General features: G+C 43.3%; 1 protein-coding gene across 1 annotated transcript; it reads left to right on the forward strand.

The window, feature by feature from the left end:
- Positions 1-1,962: 1,962 nt before the first annotated feature.
- DYNLT2B (dynein light chain Tctex-type 2B) lies at positions 1,963-21,426 on the forward strand. The gene is made up of 5 exons (XM_055316004.1): positions 1,963-2,132; positions 5,655-5,788; positions 10,175-10,244; positions 18,414-18,477; positions 21,272-21,426. The coding sequence occupies exons 1-5, from the start codon at positions 2,014-2,016 to the stop codon at positions 21,317-21,319; spliced, it is 435 nt and encodes a 144-aa protein (XP_055171979.1). The 5' UTR covers positions 1,963-2,013; the 3' UTR covers positions 21,320-21,426.
- The last annotated feature ends 981 nt before the right edge of the window (positions 21,427-22,407 follow it).

Here is a 22,407-nt window from a genome sequence, read left to right on the forward strand (position 1 = left end):
TTGCCTGTCCCTTACCTTGTATATGCCTCTTAAGCATCATCAGGGGATAAAGAGGACGTGGCTGGGACGCTTGGGTGGCTCAGTGGTTGAGTGTCTGCCTTTGGCTCAGGGCGTGATCCTGGGGTCCCGGGATGGAGTCTTGCACCGGGCTCCCTGCAGGGAGCCTGTGTCTCCCTCTGCCTGTGTCTCTGCCTCTCTGTGTTTCTTAAGAATAAATAAATAAAATCTTAAAAGAAAAAAAGAAAGGAGGACGTTGCCTTGTTTATGATCACTCTCAAGAAAAGTAAGCCCATCTTGGGAACAGGTTGTCCTTCAGCTTTCTGTTATAGCAATTGGTGCTCCACTCAGCCCATTGCTCCCCAGCAAAATCTGTTCACTCTTTAGGGCAAGATCTTGGTTTTACTCACTTTTGGATCTCTAGGCCCTAGCACAGATGGAATAATAAAATATTTATTGAATTAAATTATGCATCTAATCTGTGTTTGTAGTTGGACCATAGTAGATAGTAGATAGGATGAGAAAAATATAACTGAAGAAATAAGAAACGAGGAGAGAGTCTGCATATTAGGAGTATGATTTGTGGGGCGGCCTGGGTGGCTCAGCGGTTTAGTGCTGCCTTCAGCCCAGGGTGTGATCCTGGAGACCTGGGATAGGTCCCACGTAGGGCTCCCTGCATGGAGCCCGCTTCTCCCTCTGCCTGTGTCCCTGCCTTTCTCTCTCCCTGTCTCTCATTAATAAATAAAATCTTTTTTAAAATTTTTATTTATTTTATGATAGTCACAGAGAGAGAGAGAGAGAGAGAAAGAGGCAGAGACATATGCAGAGGGAGAAGCAGGCTCCATGCACTGGGAGCCCCACGTGGGATTCGATCCGGGGTCTCCAGAATCGCGCCCTGGGCCAAAGGCAGGCGCCAAACAGCTGCGCCACCCAGGGATCCCTAAATAAAATCTTAAAAAAAAAAAAAAAAAGGGATTTGTTAAGGCAGGTGAAACAGCAAGGAGCAGACACTATCTGCCCCCAGGGGACACTGGGTTTCTGTGCCAGGCTAGTCAGTGGATGCACGACTGCAGCAAAAGATGCGGCTGGTGCTGCTGAGCCAAGGGGCAGCGAAAGCGGACAGAGTTCAGGCAGCGTTTAGCTGATGCTGGCTGCACACCTAGCCCAAGGCCCTGGCACCCACCCCAGGCTGCTGCTCTGCTGCTCAGCGCCAGGGGAGGGCTCAGCAATCTGGCCAGATCATGAGAGGTCTTATTTGGAGTGGATGCTGGGGAGACGGTCATAAGGAACCACTGAAGGATTTTCAAGCAGAGCAGTGACAAAGGAAAGCCATTCTGGGGACAGGGTGCAGTGTGGACTGGGAAGGTGAAATTCAGGGCTTTCCTGGAGTCAGGGAGACCAATCTAGGCTCTACTATCAAGAAAACGGATTTTTTTTTTTTTTTTTTTTAAGAAAACGGACTGAAGCCAAAACCCTGAATAGTAAAATTAGTTGGTCTCTTCTGGGGCTTTTTACAGAAACTACTCCCTTAGCATCCTGATAGGAGGAAGTTTTGCAATTTGTTAACCAACCCAGAGGAAGCCCAATGCATAGTGGGGGGAGTTTCTTTTCCTAGTTTTTGAGGCGTGTAGAGGCTAGGGTGCTGCAATCTTTTAAAACAGGACCAGCAACTGGGGGATACACCTTGAGTCTGCTTTTTTCTGAATTTTGCACTGGATGCACGAGGGTCGACTGTTTTCGCGTGTCACGAAATATTCGTTTGATTTTTTTTTTTCGATCACTTAAAAATATAAAACCCGTTCCTAAGTCGTGCAGAACGAAAGCAAGGTTGTCCCCGCGCAGGGGCCGCAGCGCTGAGATGGGTCCGGGCCCCGCCCAGGGGCACCCCCCCCCCCCGGCCCGCCCGGCAGCCGGTGCGCAGGCGCGGGGAGGCGGCGGCGGGAGTGCGCAGGCGCGCGGCCGCCCCGGTTGCCCTGGCGACGGCCTCCGCTCGGGCCGCGGAGCCGGAGCGGGGCCATGGCTGCCTCGGCCGGGGCGTCCTTCTCGGTGGGCGCCGCCGCGGCACTGCCGGGGGCTGAGAAGAACTCGGGAGAGCCCGAGAACACCTACAGTCTGCGGCCTGTTTTCCAGCAAAGGCGGGTAACGGACGGACGGGCCGCGGGAAGGGCGTCCTGCTCCCAGCAGGTCCCGGGTCGTGCGGGCAGAGCTCGCCTGAAGCCGGGGCGTCGGGAACAGGCGCGAGGGCCCGGAGGGGAGGAGCTGGGGGGGAGGGAGGGGAGGGGTTGGGGGAGGGAGGGAGGGCTGGGGGAGAGAGGGGCTGGGGAGGGAGGCGGAGCTGGGGGAGGGAGAGGGGCTGGGGGGGAGAGCGGGCTGGGGAGGGAGAGGCGGGCTGGGGGAGGGAGAGGCGGAGCTGGGGGGAGGGAGAGGCGGGGCTGGGGGGAGGGAGAGGCGGGGCTGGGGGAGGGAGAGGCGGAGCTGGGGGGAGGGAGAGGCGGGGCTGGGGGGGGGGAGGGGGGGCGGAGGAGCTGGGGGAAGGAGGAAGAGCTGGGGGGAGGGAGAGGCAGGGCTGGGAGGAGGGAGGGGAGGAGCTGGGGGAGAGAAAAGGGGCTGGGGGGAGAGAGGAGGGGCTGGGGGAGGGAGAGGCGGGGCTGGGGGAGAGAGGCGGGGCTGGGGGAGGGAGAGGCGGGGCTGGGGGAGAGAGGCGGGGCTGGGGGAGAGAGGCGGGGCTGGGGGGAGGGAGAGGAGGAGCTGGGGGGAGGGAGGAGCTGGGGGGAGGGAGAGGAGGAGCTGGGGGGAGGGAGAGGCGGGGCTGGGGGAGGGGGCGGAGGAGCTGGGGGAAGGAGGAAGAGCTGGGGGGAGGGAGAGGCAGGGCTGGGAGGAGGGAGGGGAGGAGCTGGGGGAGAGAAAAGGGGCTGGGGGGAGAGAGGAGGGGCTGGGGGAGAGAGGAGAGGCTGGGGGAGAGAGGAGGGGCTGGAGGTGAGGGAGAGGAGGAGCTGAGAGGGAGGGAGGAGGCGGGGGGAGGGAGGGCTGGGGGGGAGGGGGGGGGAGAGGAGGAGCTGCGGGGAGAGAGAGGAGGGGCTGGTGGGGAGGGAGAGGAGTGGCCCGGGGAAGGGAGAGGAGGGACTGGTGGGGAGGGAGAAGAGGGGGCTGGAGGACAGGCTGGGAGGGGGGAGAGGCGGGGCTGGAGGGGGAGGCGGGGCAGGGGGCGGGAGAGGCGGGGCTAGCGGGCGGGGTTAGGGTTGGGAGAAAGGTACTGGATCGTAGTGGAGCGGGGAGGCAGGGTGGGAGGGAGCAGGAAGGGGGTCGGGCCTGGAGAGGATGTGGCTTGGCGGTGGGGGATGGGAGTGGGGGAGTGCGGGTGGCGGGGGAGTGGGGCGCGGTCCTTGAGCCTCCAGCCGCTCGGTGCAGCTGAGGACCGACCTGCTGCAGTTGCAGTGCTAGGGCGCCAGGAGCGCTCAGGCTGGGGCAGTGGGAATGCGTGGGCTGGGACACCCAGGGACACGGGCAGAGGAAAGGAGATGCAAGGAATAGAACCGTAAAGAAGTGCCTGGCGTCGACTGCCATTCAGCCGTTTCCCAGGGTTAGTGTGTGCATACGTGTGCGAGAATACGCCTACTCCTACGGGGTATGGGACCTGTGTGTGCGCGAAGTCTTAGCCAGGGGTCGTCCGGATGCTCTTGGCAGTAGCTTCCCAGGATTCAAGTACGCGGTCTATTGCGCAGGGCCTTCTGCTAGGGCTGTAGGGTCTATCACTCACTTCATTTTCACAAGATAAAAAAAATTAAAGAGAAAAATAAAGCCCCTCTCTTGCTTTGAAACCAGATTGCTGAATCAAATGCTTGGCAAATACTGGAAGCCAGGAACTTTGGTTATAGTGCAATAAAAAATTTCATGCAGTAGTTTTCTTTTGGGTGGAATGGACATAAAAAAAGATATATTCAGTTATCTTGGTAAATATTTCTAAATGCATAGAAGGCCTGCAATTCTGCTGTAAAACAGAACAAAAGCAGAACAAGATTCGTAGGAATAATCCTATGATATTATTTGTGAATTGTTTGAAGAAAACTTTTGACATTTCGCTGAAGATGAGAAAGGATTAAGGGGAAGAGCCAGATACAATATATTTGTTAATAGGAAGGCCCCTTTCTGAACAGATCAAATCCTGGAAATTTGTCTATGAGTCTAAAGTTCATCTGTGACAATAACCAGGCAAGAAAGCAAAGAAAATACTGTTAAAATGTAATAAGGGGCCACTAGGATTACCAAAATACATATAGCTCAAAACCTAAAACATTCTAGTCGCTGGGCACATAATAGACACATCAACTGATAAGAGTATATGGCCCAGAAAATGAACCTGGTGTTGTAATCTATGATAAATAAAACTAAAATGTGGATGGTGGTGTGAAGGTGGGGAAATTAAGGGAGATTTTTTTTTTCTCTGTCCTCATTTATTCAATAACCCATTCCTTCCAAACGTATTTATCGCCTACTACGTGCTGGGTGCTGTTCTAAGAAATGAGGCGATAACAGTGAACAGAGCAGATAGAAATCCCTGCCCTCAGGAGCTTATGTTCTAGCTAGGTAGAAGGACAACAAACAATACTTACAGAAGTGAACTATATAGTGTATGAGATAATAATAAGTACCAGGAAGTGAGATATAGAGTGATGTGGTAGGAGGGCAATTTGAAGTTTTAGAAAAAGCGGCTAGGGAAAGGGACTTGCATAAAGACTTGAAAGAGGTGAGGGAGGTAGGTGTGCATGTAGAACAGCCTGGTACTTCAGGCGGAGGTTAAAAGCAAGTGCAGAAGCGCTGAGCTTGACATGCCTGCCATGGTCAGAGAACATAGGGAAGGCCAGTGGCTGGAGTGGGGAGAACTGGCAGGAAAGTAGTAGAAAACAAGGTCAGAGAGTTTGGTGGGGTAGGTCATGTGGGACTGTTCAAGTCACAGTTAGGATGTTGCTTTTACTCTGAGTGAGGTGGGAAGCATTTGGGGTATTTTGAATAGAGGAGGGCCACGATCCAACATGTGTTTTAACAGGACTAGTCTAGTTGCTGTGGTGACAACAGGATATGGGGGCAAAGGCAGAAACAGAGGGACTTGTTAGGAGCCATTGTAATCCAGACAGGAGGTGATGGTAGCTTGGATGAAGCTGGTGGCAGTGGGGTGGTGAGAATGATTGAATTTTAGAGTATTCTGAAGGTAGAAGTGATAAAACTTGTTCATGAACCAGGATGTAGTTTGTGAGAGAGAAAGGCAAGACTGACTTCAAGTTTTTTGGCCTGAACAACTGAAAGAATGGAGTTACCATTGACTGATAGAGTTTTGGAGAGAGGGGAGGGTTAGAAGCTCAGTTTTGGATGTATGGACTTTGAGTTGTCTGTTAGACACCCAGATGGAATAGGTGTTGGGATTTGTGGTCTGAAGTTCAGGGGAAAGGTCCAGGCCAGAGGTATAAATCATGACTATGACAGTGTTCTTAATTTGTGTATGCCACTTTAATAAAAAGTACGAAAAAGAACTATTAGATTGTTCTAGTGACAAAAAGCTGGGGGCAGTTCAGCTGTGAAGGTAAACTGGAGTTGTTGTTTTTTTTTTTTTTAAACTGGAGTTTTGAAGTTACCAACTAGATGTTTCAAACTGTTTCATTTAGGTTCAGACCCTCTGTGGTTAAAGACTGTATCCATGCTGTGCTTAAGGAGGAGCTGGCAAATGCTGAATACTCTCCAGAAGAAATGCCTCAGCTCACAAAACGTTTATCAGAAATCATTAAAGACAAATTAAAAGGTAATTTCTTCCATGTCTGGTCTTCTCAATTATCTGGTAACTTTTACTCATGTAGGTTTTTGCAGAGATGGTGGGAAAGTTAAACATGTGAAATAAAACATTGTATGCAAGCACCATCTGAGAAATTCCAGTATGGGAAAACCCAGAAATTACAAGGGCTCCTTTCTCCCCTCATTCTTGGTTGTTTTTCTCAGCAAAATATCAATTCCGTAGCCTGTCCTTCATACCCTCACTGTGTGACCTCAGCCCTTCTCTTCAGCTGAGTCCTTAATAGTCACCATACTTAACTTGTCATGGCTTGATAAGCAAGCCCTCTACATCTACAAAATACTTCATGCTTTTTCTCTGTTCTCTTTGTCTCTCTCTTTTTAAAGATTATTTATTTGAGAGAGCTCACACGTGGGGGGAGGGGTAGAGGAAGAGGGAGAGGATCTTCAAGTGGACTCAGTGCTGAGTGTGGAGTTGGAGGTGGGGCTTGATCTCATGACCTTGAGATCGTGACCTGAACTGAAACCAAGAGTCAGATGCTTAACTGACTGTACCTCCCAAGTGCCCCTCTTTTGTTAGTAATATTATACCATCTGAAAAGTCCTTTCTATCTACCTCTTTAAAATAGAACATTTTTTGGAGGGAAGAAAATGTCTTTGTAGCAGTAATACATTTTCATTGTATTAACCTAGACAATCTAGAAAAAGTACAGATATAAGTTTTTTTTAATTATATAAAATTCCATTACCCAAAGGTAGTTATTATTAATATTTTGGCATACATTTTTCTTAATTTAAGTTTTACAAATTAAAAATACACAAGAGTACAAAGAAAACAGCAATTCTATGTATTTCTATCACCTGGAATTAACTGCTGTTTCTATATTAGCATTTTTATTTTCACTTTTTTTTAAAAGGAGTTTTTATTTATTTGAGAGAGAGAGAATGAGTGGGAGGAGGAGCAGATGAAGAAGGAGAAGCAGACTTCCTGCTGAGCAAAGAGCCCTACATGAGGCTTGATCCTAGGACCCTGAGATCATGACCTGAGCAGAAGTCAGCTGCTTAACTGACTGAGCCTCCCAGGCACCCCTTTATTTTTCCTGTTTTTAATTTGAGAGAGAGAGAGAAAGAGCATGAGTGAGGGCAAAAGGAGAGGGAGAAGTAGACTCCCCACTAAGCAAGGAGCCTGACTTGGGACTCAATCTGAGGACCCTGGGATCATGACTGAGCCAAAGGTAGACACTTAATCCACTGAGCCACCCAGGTGCCCCTGCTGAGTTATTTATTTTAGTTCAGATATTACCTGATGAGATTTTGTTGTAAGTTTTTTGAGGAAGGGCTCAGGAATGCTACATTTTCTGGGATTTTTCATGTTTTAGAATGTTAGCCTTTTGCTTTTAAGCCAGAATATATTTTGGATGAATATAATATTTTGAGGTAACAATTTATTTTCTTGAGAGTCTTGTAGACTTTGTTATATTGTCTGGCACTGAAAGTTACTGTCTAAATCTAAGGCCACCTGATGTCCTCTGCCTAAAGAATCCCATCCTTAACCTTGATGCTCAATAGCTTTTTTAGAATGTCACTTGATAGTGAGCATTTTATATCTTTCAATCTGTGGTTGTTTTTTTTTTTTTTTTCCATATCAGGGAAACATTTCCTGTTCCATTCATTAGATTCTCTTCTTCAGAACAACAAATACTGATATGTTGAATCATCTTTTATCTTCCATATCTTTTTATTTTTTAAAGATTTTTTTTTTTTAATTTTATGATAGTCACAGAGAGAGAGAGAGAGAGGCAGAGACACAGGCAGAGGGAGAAGCAGGCTCCATGTGCCGGGAGCCCGACGTGGGATTCAATCCCGGGTCTCCAGGATCGCGCCCTGGGCCAAAGGCAGGCGCCAAACCGCTGCGCCACCCAGGGATCCCTATCTTCCATATCTATGAGCTTTTCTGTACCATACTTTCTTCCCTTTCTTTTGATATTTACTTGTAATTGTCTTAAGCCAGTAACTCAATTTTCATTTGTGACTGTTCTGTCTCTTGCCATTTTCAATTTATTAGGTCTGCTCTGATATTGTGTGAGTAGTTTGTTTCTTAGGGCTGTGATCTTTCTTTTCATCTTTCTGTTGTTTATAATCTTTTTTTTAATTTATTTTTTATTTTTTTATTTTTTTATATAATCTTTTTTGTTTATAATCTGATTGAATTCTTATTTTGTTGAATTTATGAGCTGTTTTGTTCTATACAGTGAATCAATTGTGAGGAGTTTCTCTTTGTTTCTTGGTTTATATTATATCCTAAGTTGAGAGGTTTTTTTGTTTTTGTTTTTTGTCTTTTGTCTTTTAAACAGTATGTTTGTTTCTTGTTATTCTTTTGTTTTTCTTGCTGCATTATTGCATATTGCCAGTCAGCTTCCTTCCATTTTACTCTGATGTGGTGTGGTTTTCAGATCTTTTAATTTGCTGTTTTCATAATTGTTCTGACATGGTATGGGTGGATTTCTTTTGTATTCTCCCACCATATCTGAGATTGTTTTATTTTTTCCCTCTACTATGACTTAAGGGTTGGGTATTTAATATTCTAGCTACATGGATATCAGAAAAAAAAGAAGAGAAATGAGTAGAGAAAGGAGGAAGCTCCATGGAGCTGTGTACAGTGTTTTGGGCTCTGTCTCCTGAGATTTTGTTAAGGGTCCTGAATTATGGTTCGTGTCTCACCTGGGAGGGGGCCTGTGGTCTTGAGATTGTTTGCCTAATTTACTATATAATCCTGGAGCCTTTACTTTGATCAAAAAGAGTTGGCTGTGTTTCAACTTTGTCCATTTCCTTTCCTTTTTCTTTTCTCCAAATGTTTCTATTATTCCTTGGTTAGAAAAGGAGGAAGATAAAGAGACTCAGTTTTCTTTTCTCCAAATTTGATGTTAGTGAAAATTTTTGGGATTTTGCCTCTTTAGCAGTATGGTTTCTGGGGAAGCAGTGGAGTTGTATTGGGCTATACCAGTATACTCCAGAATCTTATGTTGTTTTCTTTTCTCCTTTACTGAACAGCTTACAGTTTTCTAAATACTCCATACTCTGTGCCTTTGTACATGCTATTTCCTCTCTGTAGAATGGAGACTTTGTCTGCCTGATAAATTCCCATCTGTCTTTCAAGGCTCAGCTCATTTATCACATTTTCCAAGAAGTCTCTTCTGGTCGTCCCTTCTCCACTGTCCAGACAAGGGAAGGAGATGCCAGCTCTGTGTTCTATGTATTTATACATGCTACTCTTGGAATTATTATTATTATTTAAAGATTTTACCTATTTATTCATGAGAAACACAGAGAGACAGAGACAGAGACATAGGCAGAGGGACAAGCAGGCTTCTCGCAGGCCCAATGCGGAACTCGATCCCGGGACTCCAGGATCACGCTCTGAGCCAAAGGCAGACGCTCAACTCCTGAGCCACCCAGGCGTCCCTACTCTTAGAATTATTAATATGATGCTTTTTCATTTTATTCCTCATGTTTGCCTTCCCAAATGCCATATGTTCTTCAAAGCAAGAAGAGTGTCTTGTTTATCTTTGTGTTTTGAGGACCTACCAGCACCTGACTTAGAGTAGGAGAGAAAGGAAGGAAGCTGAGATCTATTGAGAAACTAGTATGTATCAGTACTGTTCTAGATGTTTTACATATTACTTATGAAAATCAATGAAGGGCAACCTCACTAAAATGGAGCTGGGAAGCCAAAAGGGGGAGCTCTACTACTGTACCACTCCTTATCAGCCCAACAGGAAGAAGCTTGTACTTTTTAGGGTCCCAGCAGGAGGAAGAGAGATTTTCTCCTTGCCCCAGCAATAGCCCTGCCAATGAGAGACTGTCACAGTTCCAGCAATGAAAAGCCACTGGTTGACTTTTTGTTATAACAAACAAAACCTCCCAACCTCCTCCTTTCCACTATGAAAGAATTAGCTGCTTCTTTGTTTTGTGGACTTGCCTATGGTTTTGCTGTAACTTTCATTTCCTGAATAACAATTCTTTGCCCTTCCCGACTAAATCCATTATTTTTGCTGGTAAAATAACTGAAGTTTTATTTTTAAGGTCAGTGTGCTAGATCTTATTTCATCTCACCTCACAACATCCCCCAGGAGGTAGGTAATAATTTTCCTATTTAACAGATGAGGAAGACTTAAGCCAAAGAAGGTAAACAACTTGTCTAAGGTTACGTACTTGGTAAGATGACTGACTTACTTACCAAATAAAATTTGTCCTCAAGTCCTTCTGACTCCCAAGCTTATCATCCTACTTAGTCAGTGCTTGTGGACTGAATGCCTATGTCCGTTTCTAGGCAAATTTACCTTCATTAAATAACTTTACCACTTTTACTTATAGATACCTTTCTTATTTTTCTTTCTAGAAATGGGATTTGACCGATATAAAATGGTGGTACAAGTAGTGATTGGAGAACAAAGAGGTGAAGGAGTATTGTGAGTACTTGGTTTTTCCTTCTTGTTTTTATTCTTAAATGTTTCTTTCTTTTTTTTTTTTTAAAGATTTTATTTATTTATTCATAGAGACAGAGAGAGAGAGAGGCAGAGACACAGGCAGAGGGAGAAGCAGGGATCATACAGAGAGCCTGACGTGGGACTCAATCCAGGGTCTCCAGGATCATGCCCTGGGCTGCAGGCAGTGCTAAACCGCTGTGCCACCGGGGCTGCCCCTTAAATGTTTCTTTTTTTTTTTTTAAGATTAATGTTTCTTATTAGGTATTCTTTCTCCTGACAAGTTAGTAAGATTGTGTATTTGTAAGAGTGAGAGGGAAGGACAGCATAACAAAATGTGGCAGTGAACCAAAAAGATCCTGGTACTGAACAGTGTGGTTGACAGTGTGGGTGAGCTCCATGAGGTGATTCACTTTTTGTAGTATCTGTGGGCCAGTACGTCTTTTAGGGTTTATGTATATTATGCTCCTAAGTAGAGTATGGCAGTGTGTATATATACTTCTTCTTAATTTTTTTTTAAATTTTTTATTTATTTATGATAGTCACAGAGAGAGAGAGAGAGAGAGAGAGAGAGAGGCAGAGACACAGGCAGAGGGAGAAGCAGGCTCCATGCACCGGGAGCCCAACATGGGATTCGATCCCGGGTCTCCAGGATCACGCCCCAGGCCAAAGGCAGGCACGAAACCGCTGCGCCACCCAGGGATCCCATATACTTCTTCTTAAATTCCTTCTTGCCTGGCTTTTGTGCCTGTCATTCCAAATTAATTTTTTTAAAATTGTTTAAGACCTCCCTTTTTTTAAAAAAAAAGTATATCCTTTTTTTTTTTAAGATTTTTATTTATTTATTCATGAGAATACACAGAGAGGAGAAAGAGAGAGAGGCACAAGGAGAAGCAGGCTCCATGCAGGGAGCCCAATGTGGGACTCGATCCGGGATCTCCAGGATCATGCCCTGAGCTGTAGGCGGCACTAAACCACTGAGCCACCTGGGCTGCCCTGTTTAAGACCTCCTTATTAGCATCTGTAGTAGTCCTTTCTTAGTTCTGTTCTTGACCTGGGCTTCTATTTCTTTCTATTCATTCTAGGGTTTTTTGGCTCTGATTTCACTTATCTAACTTGTTTCTCTTCTGTTTTTCTGATTATTCTCCTTCTTTCCCTGGTTCCTCTTTCTCCGCTACATTGCCAGCTGTGAGCTTTCTTCAAGGTTCAGTTCTTGTTCTTTTGCTCTGCTCAGTGCTTTTTCAATGAGCTCATTCATTCTCATGACCTCAAACTGTCGTTTGTGTATTGGTGAGTTCAAAATCTGTATTTCCTGCCTTTTTCTATGCCCAAGTGTTAATCTCCTGTTTCCCAGGGCCCCTGGGTGGCTCAGCTGGTTAAGCATCTAACTTTGGCTCAGGTCATGATCCCAGGGCCCTGGGATTGAGCCCCATGTCTGAGCAGGGAGCCTCCTCCTCACTTGTGTGCTGTCTCTCACTTTGCTCTCTCCCTCAAATAAATAAATAAAATCTTTAAAAAAATCTCCTGTTTCCCTTTGCAAACAGTACTTTGTATAGTATTTTATAAGAAAGTATTAAAATATTTGTTGAATGAATTTTAAAAATACCTTATGAATATTATTACTGAGAATTTTTACTATAGAATATTAATTTGGAAGGGACTGTGAATATGTTCTAGTGTCTACTCTTTATTTTTTATTTTTATTTTTTTTATACTCCTCTTAATCTATAGATGATGCTTAGGAGGGTCAGTATGATTTTCCCCAAATTATTTATCTGACTGGTGTTAGGTAAACTAATAGAGCCTAGCCTTCTGGCTTCTGGCACAGACTCTTCACCATTGTTCCCCCTGCCATTTGGTCAAAAGTCTTCAGGAGATTTTCACCTCAGAGACATAAAAAAATACTTTACCACTCTATCACTTCAAATTCGACATGTTCAAATCAGTTGCACCATCAGTTAGCCTGCCATTTCTCTGTCTTTCACGGTCTTAGAAAAATATTGTTAACTTTGGCTTACAACCTTGACTTCCTTTTTTGTCATAGTTAGCCGTTACACTCTCCCACTGCATGCACTATGATCTGGATGCCAAGGTTACGTAGTAGCCCCTTATCAGCATTGCCAGACTCTGGTCTGTCTCCTCTACAATTCATTTTATATACAAGACCAATCTCTCATTTTCTTTCAGTAAACTCTTTAGAGTTTATTTTAAGCCTTGTCAAATATAAACTCCTTAAACTGGTTATGTTTCACTTTGCTAAACACGATAAAGCCAAACTCTAAAGTATAGCATTCAAGGCCACCCCGCTCCTTTTTTAAAACTTTTATCATCTAAAATTTCAAACATGCAAAAGTACAAGGGCTAAGGAACTCCCTTTTATTATTACTTAGTTTCAAAGTTTATCAGCAAATGTGGATGCTGTTTTATTTATACCTACTCTCCTTGTCCCACCAGATTATTATTATTTTTTTATATATTTTTTTATTTATGATAGCCACACACACACACACACACACACAGAGAGAGAGAGAGAGAGAGAGAGAGAGAGAGAGAGATAGAGAGAGAGAGAGAGAGAGAGGCAGAGACATGGCAGAGGGAGAAGCAGGCTCCATGCACCGGGAGCCCGATGTGGGATTTGATCCCGGGTCTCCAGGATCGCGCCCTGGGCCAAAGGCAGGCGCCAAACCGCTGCGCCACCCAGGGATCCCCCCACCAGATTATTTTGAAGCAAATTCCAGTCACCATACCATTTCATTTGTAAATACAGCAGTATATGATATCTCTAAGATATAGGAACCCTTTTTAACACAACAAAATACCATCACATCTAAAATATTGTTGATCCCTAATATTATACAAAATTCAGTTAGTGTTCAGATATTCCCAGTTGTCTCATATACAGTTGACTCTTGTGCACAATATGGGATTTAGAGGTGCTAACCCCTGCACAGTCAAAAATAACTTTTTATATAGGCATATACCTTTGACCCCCCCAAAACTTAACATTAATAGCCTACTGTTGACCAGAATACTGATAACATAAATAGTGGATTAATACCTATCTTATATAGGTATTATATACTGTATTCTTACAATAAAGTAAGCTAATGAAAAGAAAATGGTATTGTTATTTAAAAAATCATAAGGAAAAGAAAATCATAAGGAAGAGAAAATACATTTACAGTACTGTGCTGTATTTATTGAAAAAACATCTGCATATAAGTGGACCTGTGCAGTTCAAACCCAAGTTGTTCAAGGATCAACTATGTATATGTATGTATTTTTTTTTTTTCAGTTTGTTCAGATCGGGATCCATGTAAAGGCCACACACTACATTTAGTTGATACATCTCTTACATTTATTTTAATCAATTATTTTCTTTCTCTTTCTCTCTTTTTAACCTTGCAATTTAATTGAAGAAGTTGGGTTATTTGTCATGTAGAGTTTCCTACATTCTGACGTTTGCTAATTTTATTTTATTTTATTTTATTTATTTATTTATTTATTTATTTATTTATTTATTTATTTATTTATTTATTTATTTTCAGGATTTTTATGCTTTAGATTGTAATCTAGTACTACTGTATTTATTTTATTGCTTCATGTTCCAACTTTGGCCATGGGCAGCTCTTTTGGTGGCCTCTTGTGTCCCTTTGGTATACCCTACTATTGTGGGTGTTTTTTTTTTTTTTTTTTTTTTTTAAGATTTAGTTTAATTTAGAGAGAGAGAGCAAGGAGGGGGGAGGCCAGGTAAATAAAGGGAGGGAGAGAGAGGAAGAATCGTTAGGTAGACTCTACACTGAGTGCAGTGTGTGTTGTGGGGCTTGATATCATGACCCCAACATTATGACCTAAGCCAAAATCAAGAGTCAGACACTTAACCAACTGAGCCACTCAGGTGCCCCTATTGTGGGGTTTTTGAGCACTTCCTTACTTTTTGGCACTATAAGATGCTTCTCAATCTTATTCATTCCCTGCCCCAACCTTATAATTAGCCATTTCTCCAAGGAGCTCTGGTTCATTTTATTGGAGAATGACATTAGAAACTAACATCTGGACACTAGATGTGGCCATTAACTTTTTAAATATTGCTTCTGCTCTATTTGCTCTTTGTTGTCCTTTTTGGACTCCAATCACCTATATTTGGATTGAGATGCCCTTTTTACTGTATTCCACATGTCTCTTATACCCTTCTCTAAGTTTTTGGGTTTTTTTTCTCTGTGCTTCCTTTTGGATATGTTTCTATTGACTTTTCAGTTGACTAATTCTCTTTTCTGTTGTGTCTTCTGTTATCCAACCCACTGACTGAATTCTTAATATCAGTTATTATATTTTTCAGGTTGAGAATATCCATTAATTCTTTTTTATAGATTCCATTCTCTAGTAAAATAATAGTAATAATAATTTAATTATTATTTAATTATTTTATTATTATTATTGTTATTGACTACCATACAGCTTTATTTATTTTTATGTTTTAAAGAGATTTCTTTGAGAGAGAGAGAGAGAGCATGAGCAGGGGGAGGGAGCAGAGGGAGAGGGAATGGGAAGAGAGAATCTCAAGCAGACTCCCCACTGAGTGCAGAGCCTGACGTGGGGCTCTGTCAGAGGACCCTGAGATCATGACCTGAGCTGAACTCAAGAATCAGGTGCTTAATCAACTGAGCCACCCAGGCACTCCTACATGAGGTTTATTTGAAGAATTTATGTAAGAGATTTCTGAATTTGCCCCAATGAAGGAAGAAGGGGCCTTTCTCTCATGCCTGTTACTAAAGTATAAATTAAGACAATTGCTGATCAGGGGTGCCTGGGTGGCTCAGTCAGTTTTGTGTCTGCCTTTGGCTCAGGTCATGATCCTAGGGTCCTGGGATCAGGCCTCACATTGGGGATGTGGGGGGCTTGCTTTTCCCTCTGCCTACTGCTCCCCCTGTTTATGCCCCCACCCCCCGTCGAGTAAATAAATAAAAATCTTTAAAAAAACAAAGACGATTGCTGATCAAACTTACACACTGTTGACAAATAGTTTTTAGCCCCTATTTTAGTTATTGTGATTATCAGAGGAAAAGACCTTTTCCTAAGACACTAAACTGCAAAGGGCGGGCAGTGTTGGAATGAATTCCCCTCAGTGATACCAGACCACTCTGGAAAATACACTTTCAGTCTCCTTCTCATCGCCCAAGGCAGCAGCAAATCCTGTCACCTCCTTTTGGCCAAAGCAGCCAAAGATTTAAAAGTCTTTGGTTCATAGATGGCTGGGTCCACTCTTAGCTCCACCTGGCATTTAATTAAATTGACAGTGAATGTTGGGTACTTCAAACCATGTTCCTGGGAGACCACTAGAGTTCAACGAATCCAGTGTCCTCACGTTCCTCTTCTTTGGTCTGCACTTTTGTGCATTTCACGAATACTATGGTCATGGCTCTGACCACTGGCCTGTAGCACCGCACATGCTGCATCACCTCCTGGACCCACCGGTAGCAATCAGTGAGGCCAGTGAAATTATTTTTTTATCTATGTTTTTCATCCTCTGTCTCTCCTCCGTTTATACATTTTGGTCAGAGCAGTTATTTTAAAGTCGTTGTCTGCTTACTCTAGTATCTTGATCATGTGTGATTCTTTCCATTGATTTTTTTCCTTGGTAATTCTTTATGTGGCTCTGTCAGCATGCCTGGTTTAAATCTTGGACCTTGTGTCAAAAAATGGTAGAACCTTCAGATAATGTGATTTTCTTCCAGAGAAAGTTTCGTCTTTCTTTTCTTTCTTTTTTTTTTAATTTTTATTTATTTATTTATGATAGTCACAGAGAGAGAGAGACAGAGACACAGGCAGAGGGAGAAGCAGGCTCCATGCACCGGGAGCCCGATGTGGGATTCGATCCCGGGTCTCTAGGATCGCGCCCTGGGCCAAAGGCAGGCGCCAAACCGCTGCGCCATGCAGGGATCCCTGTCTTTCCTTTTCTATTCAGGTAGACTATGGACTGCTTACCTTAATCCGGTCAGGTACTAAGCAGAATTGAGGTTAGTGGCAATTTTGATTTGAGGTTCCCTCTACCTTCAGTTCACCTTTCTTTCTTGAATGTAGCCCTCCAGATCTTTCAACTAAGAACCTGTCACGCCCATTGAGACCCCCACCCCCATCAGGTACCAACTTTTTTTTTTTTTTCTTTCAGGTACCAACTTTTATACTTGTCTCCTCATTATAAAACTACTCTTTACTTCAAAGGTTTTTTTCCTTAAGTGTTTTGGTTTCCTATGCTGCTGTAAAAAATTATCACTGACACCTAGCTGGTTCAGTCGGAAGAGAATACGACTCTTTATCTCAAGATTATGAGTTTGAGCCCATGTTGAGTGTAGAGATGACAATAAGTAAATAAAATTGTCACAAACCCTCTAGCATAAACATATTATTTTACATTTCTGGAGATCATAAATCCAAAATGCGTTTTGTTCAGCAAAAATCAAGGTATTGGATTGACTGCATTCCTTCTGGAGGTTCTGTGGGAAAATCCATTCCTTTGACTCTTCCAGTTTCTAGAAATAGCATTCTTTAGCTTATAAACCCTTCCTCCATCTTCAAAGCCAGCAGCATAGCATCTTTAAATGTTTATCTGACTCTCTCACCTCCTTCTTTTTTTATAATAAGGACCCTTGTGATTACAATGAACCCACCTGAATAATCCAGGATACTCTTCCCATCTCAGGATCCTTAATCATATATCTGTAAAACTGTCTCTCTTTTTTGCTATATAAGGTAACATTCACGGGTTTTGGGGGACAGAACATAGATATATTTAGTGTGAGGGGCATTATTTTGCCTGCCACACTTGGCTATCAGTTTCAGAATTCAGCACATGTCTTGAGAGGAAAACCAACCATGTGAATGGCTTTCCAGTGATCTTGGTCCCTCCAGTCTCCAATTTTATCTCCCTAACCCTGCAAGTCTGCCAACAGTCCCGTTGGTTTCTTTTTCCTGAGTAGTTGATTGTCTAGCTGAGCCAAGCCTGGGTTCTTAGCTTCTAATCCTGTGCCTGGACTTGGCAAATGCCCCAGGGAGAATTCTGATGTAGGAAAGGAGCTTAACCTCCTTGCAGTTCACCTCTCCCTGGAATTTTGGCTCCCCTAGTCTTACTTGCTTTAGCTGCATTCTGATTCATTTTATCCAGCCTTGCTAATTAATCTTGGTGGGAACATTGGCCTGCTACAAACTGTTCCATCATGTTTCTTCTGAGTCCTTTTGACACAAATACACACACACACACACACACACACACACACTTGAATTATAGCATTTTTTTTTTCTGTAGAGTCCAGGCTTTGGGTGTGACTCAAATATCATAATTTCCTCTACCAATTACTACTGTGCATTTAAGTTGTTTCCATTATTTATTTATTAAAAAAATTTTGTTTTTAAGTAATCTCTGTACCTAACATGGAGCTGGAACCCACAACCTGGGAGATCAAGAGTTGCATATTCCACTGACTGAACCAGCCAGGTGTCCCATCAATTGTTTCCATTTTTTAATTAGCTTTTGTTTTTGCATAACATTCTTATTCAAGATTTGGGGAGAGCATGGCTAATTTGAGAATTCAGAAGTAGCATAGGAAATCTGTAGAGATAATACTGGGTTTAGAACTAGTTAGAAGATTGAGTTCTAGTTCAGGGTTTGTCCCTTTCTTTTCTGGAACTCTACAAAATTATCAGGTTGATGTAAATAATCTATTGGGTCCTTTCCAGACCTGTTTTTTTCATATTATTATGCAGGATGGAGCCCATTTGAGTTGTAAGTCTTAGGTATTACTTCCTCTAAAAGTTATACAAAAATATTTTGGCTGAAGTAATCTGTAACAGCTTCCCATCCAGAATACCAAAGATTTCAGAGTATTGACCCCTGAAGCTATCAGGCAGCTGGTCAGAGTCTGAGATTGCTACAGCCCCTGGGCTGTCACTGCCAGTGACATCTATGATTCCAATCCCTTCTAGTTTACTCAGTATATTCTGCTGTAGGAACAGGATTTTCTGTGTGCCACCCTGTGAAAAGTTGGCAGCATTGATATATAAGAATGTATCAAGGAAAACTTTTGCTCATGGCAAATAGGTGGTACAGTTCAGATCCCTGTTATATTACTTATAGTTTTTCATTCTTGTACTTTTCAGCATGGCTGCTCGCTGTTTCTGGGATGCTGACACTGACAACTACACTCATGATATCTTCATGAATGTAAGTCTATTTGAAAGCTTTTTTTTTTCCTTTCCAAGGACATGTGGACATTTCAAGTCAAATTAATAAGATATGAGGACACTTTAGTTTTAGATGTTTGTCTTAGACTTCTTCTAGTTGAAATGATTTTGCTGTTTCTTTACTGTGTTACTAAAGCAGAAGAAAAAAAAAATAAAGCAGAAGTATGTGCTGCTGATAGGCAAGGAGACTTGTAGGTGTACAGATGACATAACTCTTCACAGGTTTGATTTTGAGAATATCATATAGTTTATTTAGTGCTAACAGACATGTGGCACTTGGCTAACTATAAAGATAATGGGGTGGCAGGGATTCACGAGCAAAGGTGATTTTCATTCAGTAATAAAATTATTTTATCTTAAAGCTGTTTCTCAAAACTAAGCAAAAATAAAGAGAAATTTTTAAAAAGAGGTTTCACTGAAACATAGGTATGTTATTGACTGAATGTTTTATTTATTTTAATCATATGCTGTTATACTTGCTTCCAGAAATGATCCCTTTCTCTATCCAAATGCTCCTAGGTTGTGAATTAGTAGAGTCAGAATTGAAGTATAGTAGAATAGAACAGAAACTTGGTTGAGTGATTAGGAAAGGGGTTCGTTCCATTTCCAGCTCTGTAACTTTCTAAATGAATGACTTTAGGTAAATCATTGGACTTTTCTGATTGTATCAGTAACATTAGGAAGCTGTACTGGATTTTCCCAAAGAATGGCTGTGGCTATCTAAAAATAATTGGGGAAATTTGCTTAAAATGCAGATGCCAAGACTCAAGTAGATTCTGATCAAATAAGTGTTGAATCAATGAATCTGAATTTTTAAAAAAGTTCCCCACATGATTGTGCTTACTGCCAGGTTTGGAAGCTGCTTATGCCAATGATCTCAAGATACCTTTTAGCTCTAAAACTCTATGGTCCTACCAAAGTTTCATTTTATACTCAGCTCCCCTAGGGATCAAGGACTGAATAGTAGAAAGTACTATGTAGATCTCCATTTATCAGCTAAGAGAAGGGTCAAGCTAAGGTGATGGTTTTTCCTGCTTTTTGGAGTTATTGAGTCCTTATACAATTCATTCATTCAGCAAATATTTTTTTAATATTTTATTTATTAAAAAAAATATTTTATTTATTTATTTGAGAGGGGGCGGGGGCAGAGGAAGAGGAAGAGGCAGGCTCCTTGCTGGGAGCCTGATGTGGGACTCTATCCCAGAACTCCAGGATCTTGATCTGAGCCAAAGGCAGATGCTCAACCACTGAGCCACTCAGGTGCCCCCATTCAGCAAATATTCTGAGCTCCTATTAGGTGCCATCCTCCCCTGGAGGTGCTAGGGATAAAGTGATGAATAAGACAGATAAGGAGGGCAGCCCAGAAGGCTCAGCGGTTTAGCGCCTGCCTTCAGCCCAGGGCATGATCTTGCAGACCTGGGATCGAGTCCCATGTCAGGCTCCCTGCATGGAGCCTGCTTCTCCCTCTGCCTTTATCTCTGCCTCTCTCTCTCTCTGTGTGTGTCTCTCATGAATAAATAAATAAAATCTTAAAAAAAAAAAAAAAAGAATTCTGGGCAGTGCTGTAGAACGGTGGCCAAAGTGGGATCCACAGACCAGTGCCAGTCCTTAGGCTGTTTGTTTACAGATCCTTCATGATAAAAGTACATAAATAGAATGTAAGAGGTTAGAAACTCTTACAGGAACTTGACAATTTTATATTGATTAAATCTAATAGTAAAACGTTGAAGCTATACTTTGCATGTTATTTTTTTCATTTCATTTTCCTACTTAGCAATTTTTATTGTATCTTACAAAAGTATCAGTCCATAAGGGCCAGGAAATTAAAAATAAAAACAAGTTTCTCTCCACAGACAGCACTGTTGTAGTACACAGCTCACAGTTATCCCACCCAAGGAGGTAGGGACCTGGGCTAGCCAAAGAATTTTATTTTGGCTGGTAATCTGATACTTGAGTTCAGATTTTTTTCCCAATACACCAGGCTGGAGGTGAGATTTGCTGGTCTCTGAGGCAGGTGGAACTCCTATAATAATTACCTAAAAACTGTTGTAACAAGTTTAATTGGGATCTGGAAAACATTTTGTGAATCTGAGTTAAAAGATGGCTAAATGAATTTTATCAATTAAGAATAAACACCCAGAAACCATTTGCCCTTACCAAGAATTTATGACAAAGTGCTGTTATGTTTTTTTAAGATTTATTTGAGAGAGGGGGAAAGAATGAGAACACACAGGGGGAAGGGCAGAGGGAGGGAATCTTGAGCAGACTCCCTACGCATGTGGTGCGTAGAGCCCATTGTGGTTTTGGGCTCGATGTCATGACCCTGAGATCATGACCTGAGCTGAAATCAAGAGACCATGCTTAACCCACTGAGCCACCCAGGCACCCCAACATGCTGTTATTTTTATCTGTGATGTTATAGTTACGCATTTACTCCAGGAAACTCAAAGCATTTTGTAATTGCTATTTCTGTGATAAATCAGGAAAAATGGGAATACTTATGAGTATGAATTACAAAAAATTCATTAGTTTGCATTTTACTTCTATCTTCAGAAAATCTAATTTTTCACCCATCCTACCCCTTGAGCAAGCAAGCAACATTATAGCTAGACTCTGGGAACCCTCTGCATATTGAAGAAGGAAAAAACCTTCATGATTGAAAATTGGCAAGGATCTGAGATGATGTTCATTTCGATTGCCTTTGCTGTCCTTAGCACTTCATTAGTACTAACATTCTGGATTTGTGTGTGTTTTCTGTTTTGTTTGCATTTTAGGACAGTTTATTCTGTGTTGTAGCGGCATTCGGGTGTTTCTACTATTGATTCTTTGAAAAGTTGGATAAAGATATGACCATGAAGAAATACAAACTTTTTTATATTGTTGATTGTTAAGATCTCAACAAAATAAAGGTAATTGGGCATTTTGGCAACTGAGTCTATTCAGTTTTAGGTCTTATATTTGAGTGTTTTGTTATAATATGTTCTTATGGTATTTGGAAAGTGGGGAAAAATCTGTATTTCAATTGTTCAAGCATAACCAATTGTAAATATTTGGGTGTGTTGTCTACCAGTGGTTTATTTTTTTATTTTCAGAGTTTAAAAAAAGCGTACATACAATTCTGTAACCTGATTTTTCACTCCTCATCACACCGTGTGCCAGGATTTATGTCATTTTATTTCCATCACGATTTTCATAAGCATTGTTGGATCGCTGCCCTCATCCCACTGGGTCATACCGTTAGTTATCTTGGCCATTTCTGTATTAAGGGACTGACGATAACTTTTCACTATTCTAAGTTAACACCGAGATGACTATTTGCGCCTAAAGGTGTTTGCGCAGCCCTCACGTCTCTCGCGGCCCAGGGTTTCTGCCCGGCTCCCCCGCGGCGCCTCACAGCGCTCACTGGTCGAGCGCCGGCCTTCCCTCCGGGTTCGCCCGCGGCGTGCGGACGCGGCCAGGCCAGGCCCTGCAGGCCCGAGGCTGCCGCGGGGCGCCGGGTCTTCCCCGCACCGCCGTCGCCGGGGCAGGCCGGGTCCCGAGGGGAAGGGTCCCGATTCCGGCCCGATGCCTCCCGGGGCTCTGGAGCCGAGGCAGAAGTGAACCCACCCGCGTTCAGGTCAAGCGTGAGGACAGGAGGCTGCGGGGAACCAACGCCCTGAGACGCCCTGGGCCGGGACTGGCGCGTGTCGCGCGGGGTCCAGAGGGCCCCTCCGGCGCTGCGCCGCCCCGCTCCCCCCGAGCGCCCGCCGCCGGCCGCCCCCGTCGGCTCCCGCGCCGCCCGCTCCCGCGCGCTCCCTGCCGGCGTCCTCTACCGCCCGCCCTCCTCGGGGAGCCGCTGAGGGGGCCTCGGGCCCCCGGGGGCCGCGGGCCTGAGGCGTCTGCCCGGCCGTCGGTTCGCAGCCGGATCTCC

Source organism: Nyctereutes procyonoides, unplaced genomic scaffold (genome assembly GCF_905146905.1).
Source record: "Nyctereutes procyonoides isolate TBG_1078 unplaced genomic scaffold, NYPRO_anot_genome, whole genome shotgun sequence".
In the NCBI taxonomy this organism is placed as follows: Eukaryota; Metazoa; Chordata; class Mammalia; order Carnivora; family Canidae; genus Nyctereutes; species Nyctereutes procyonoides.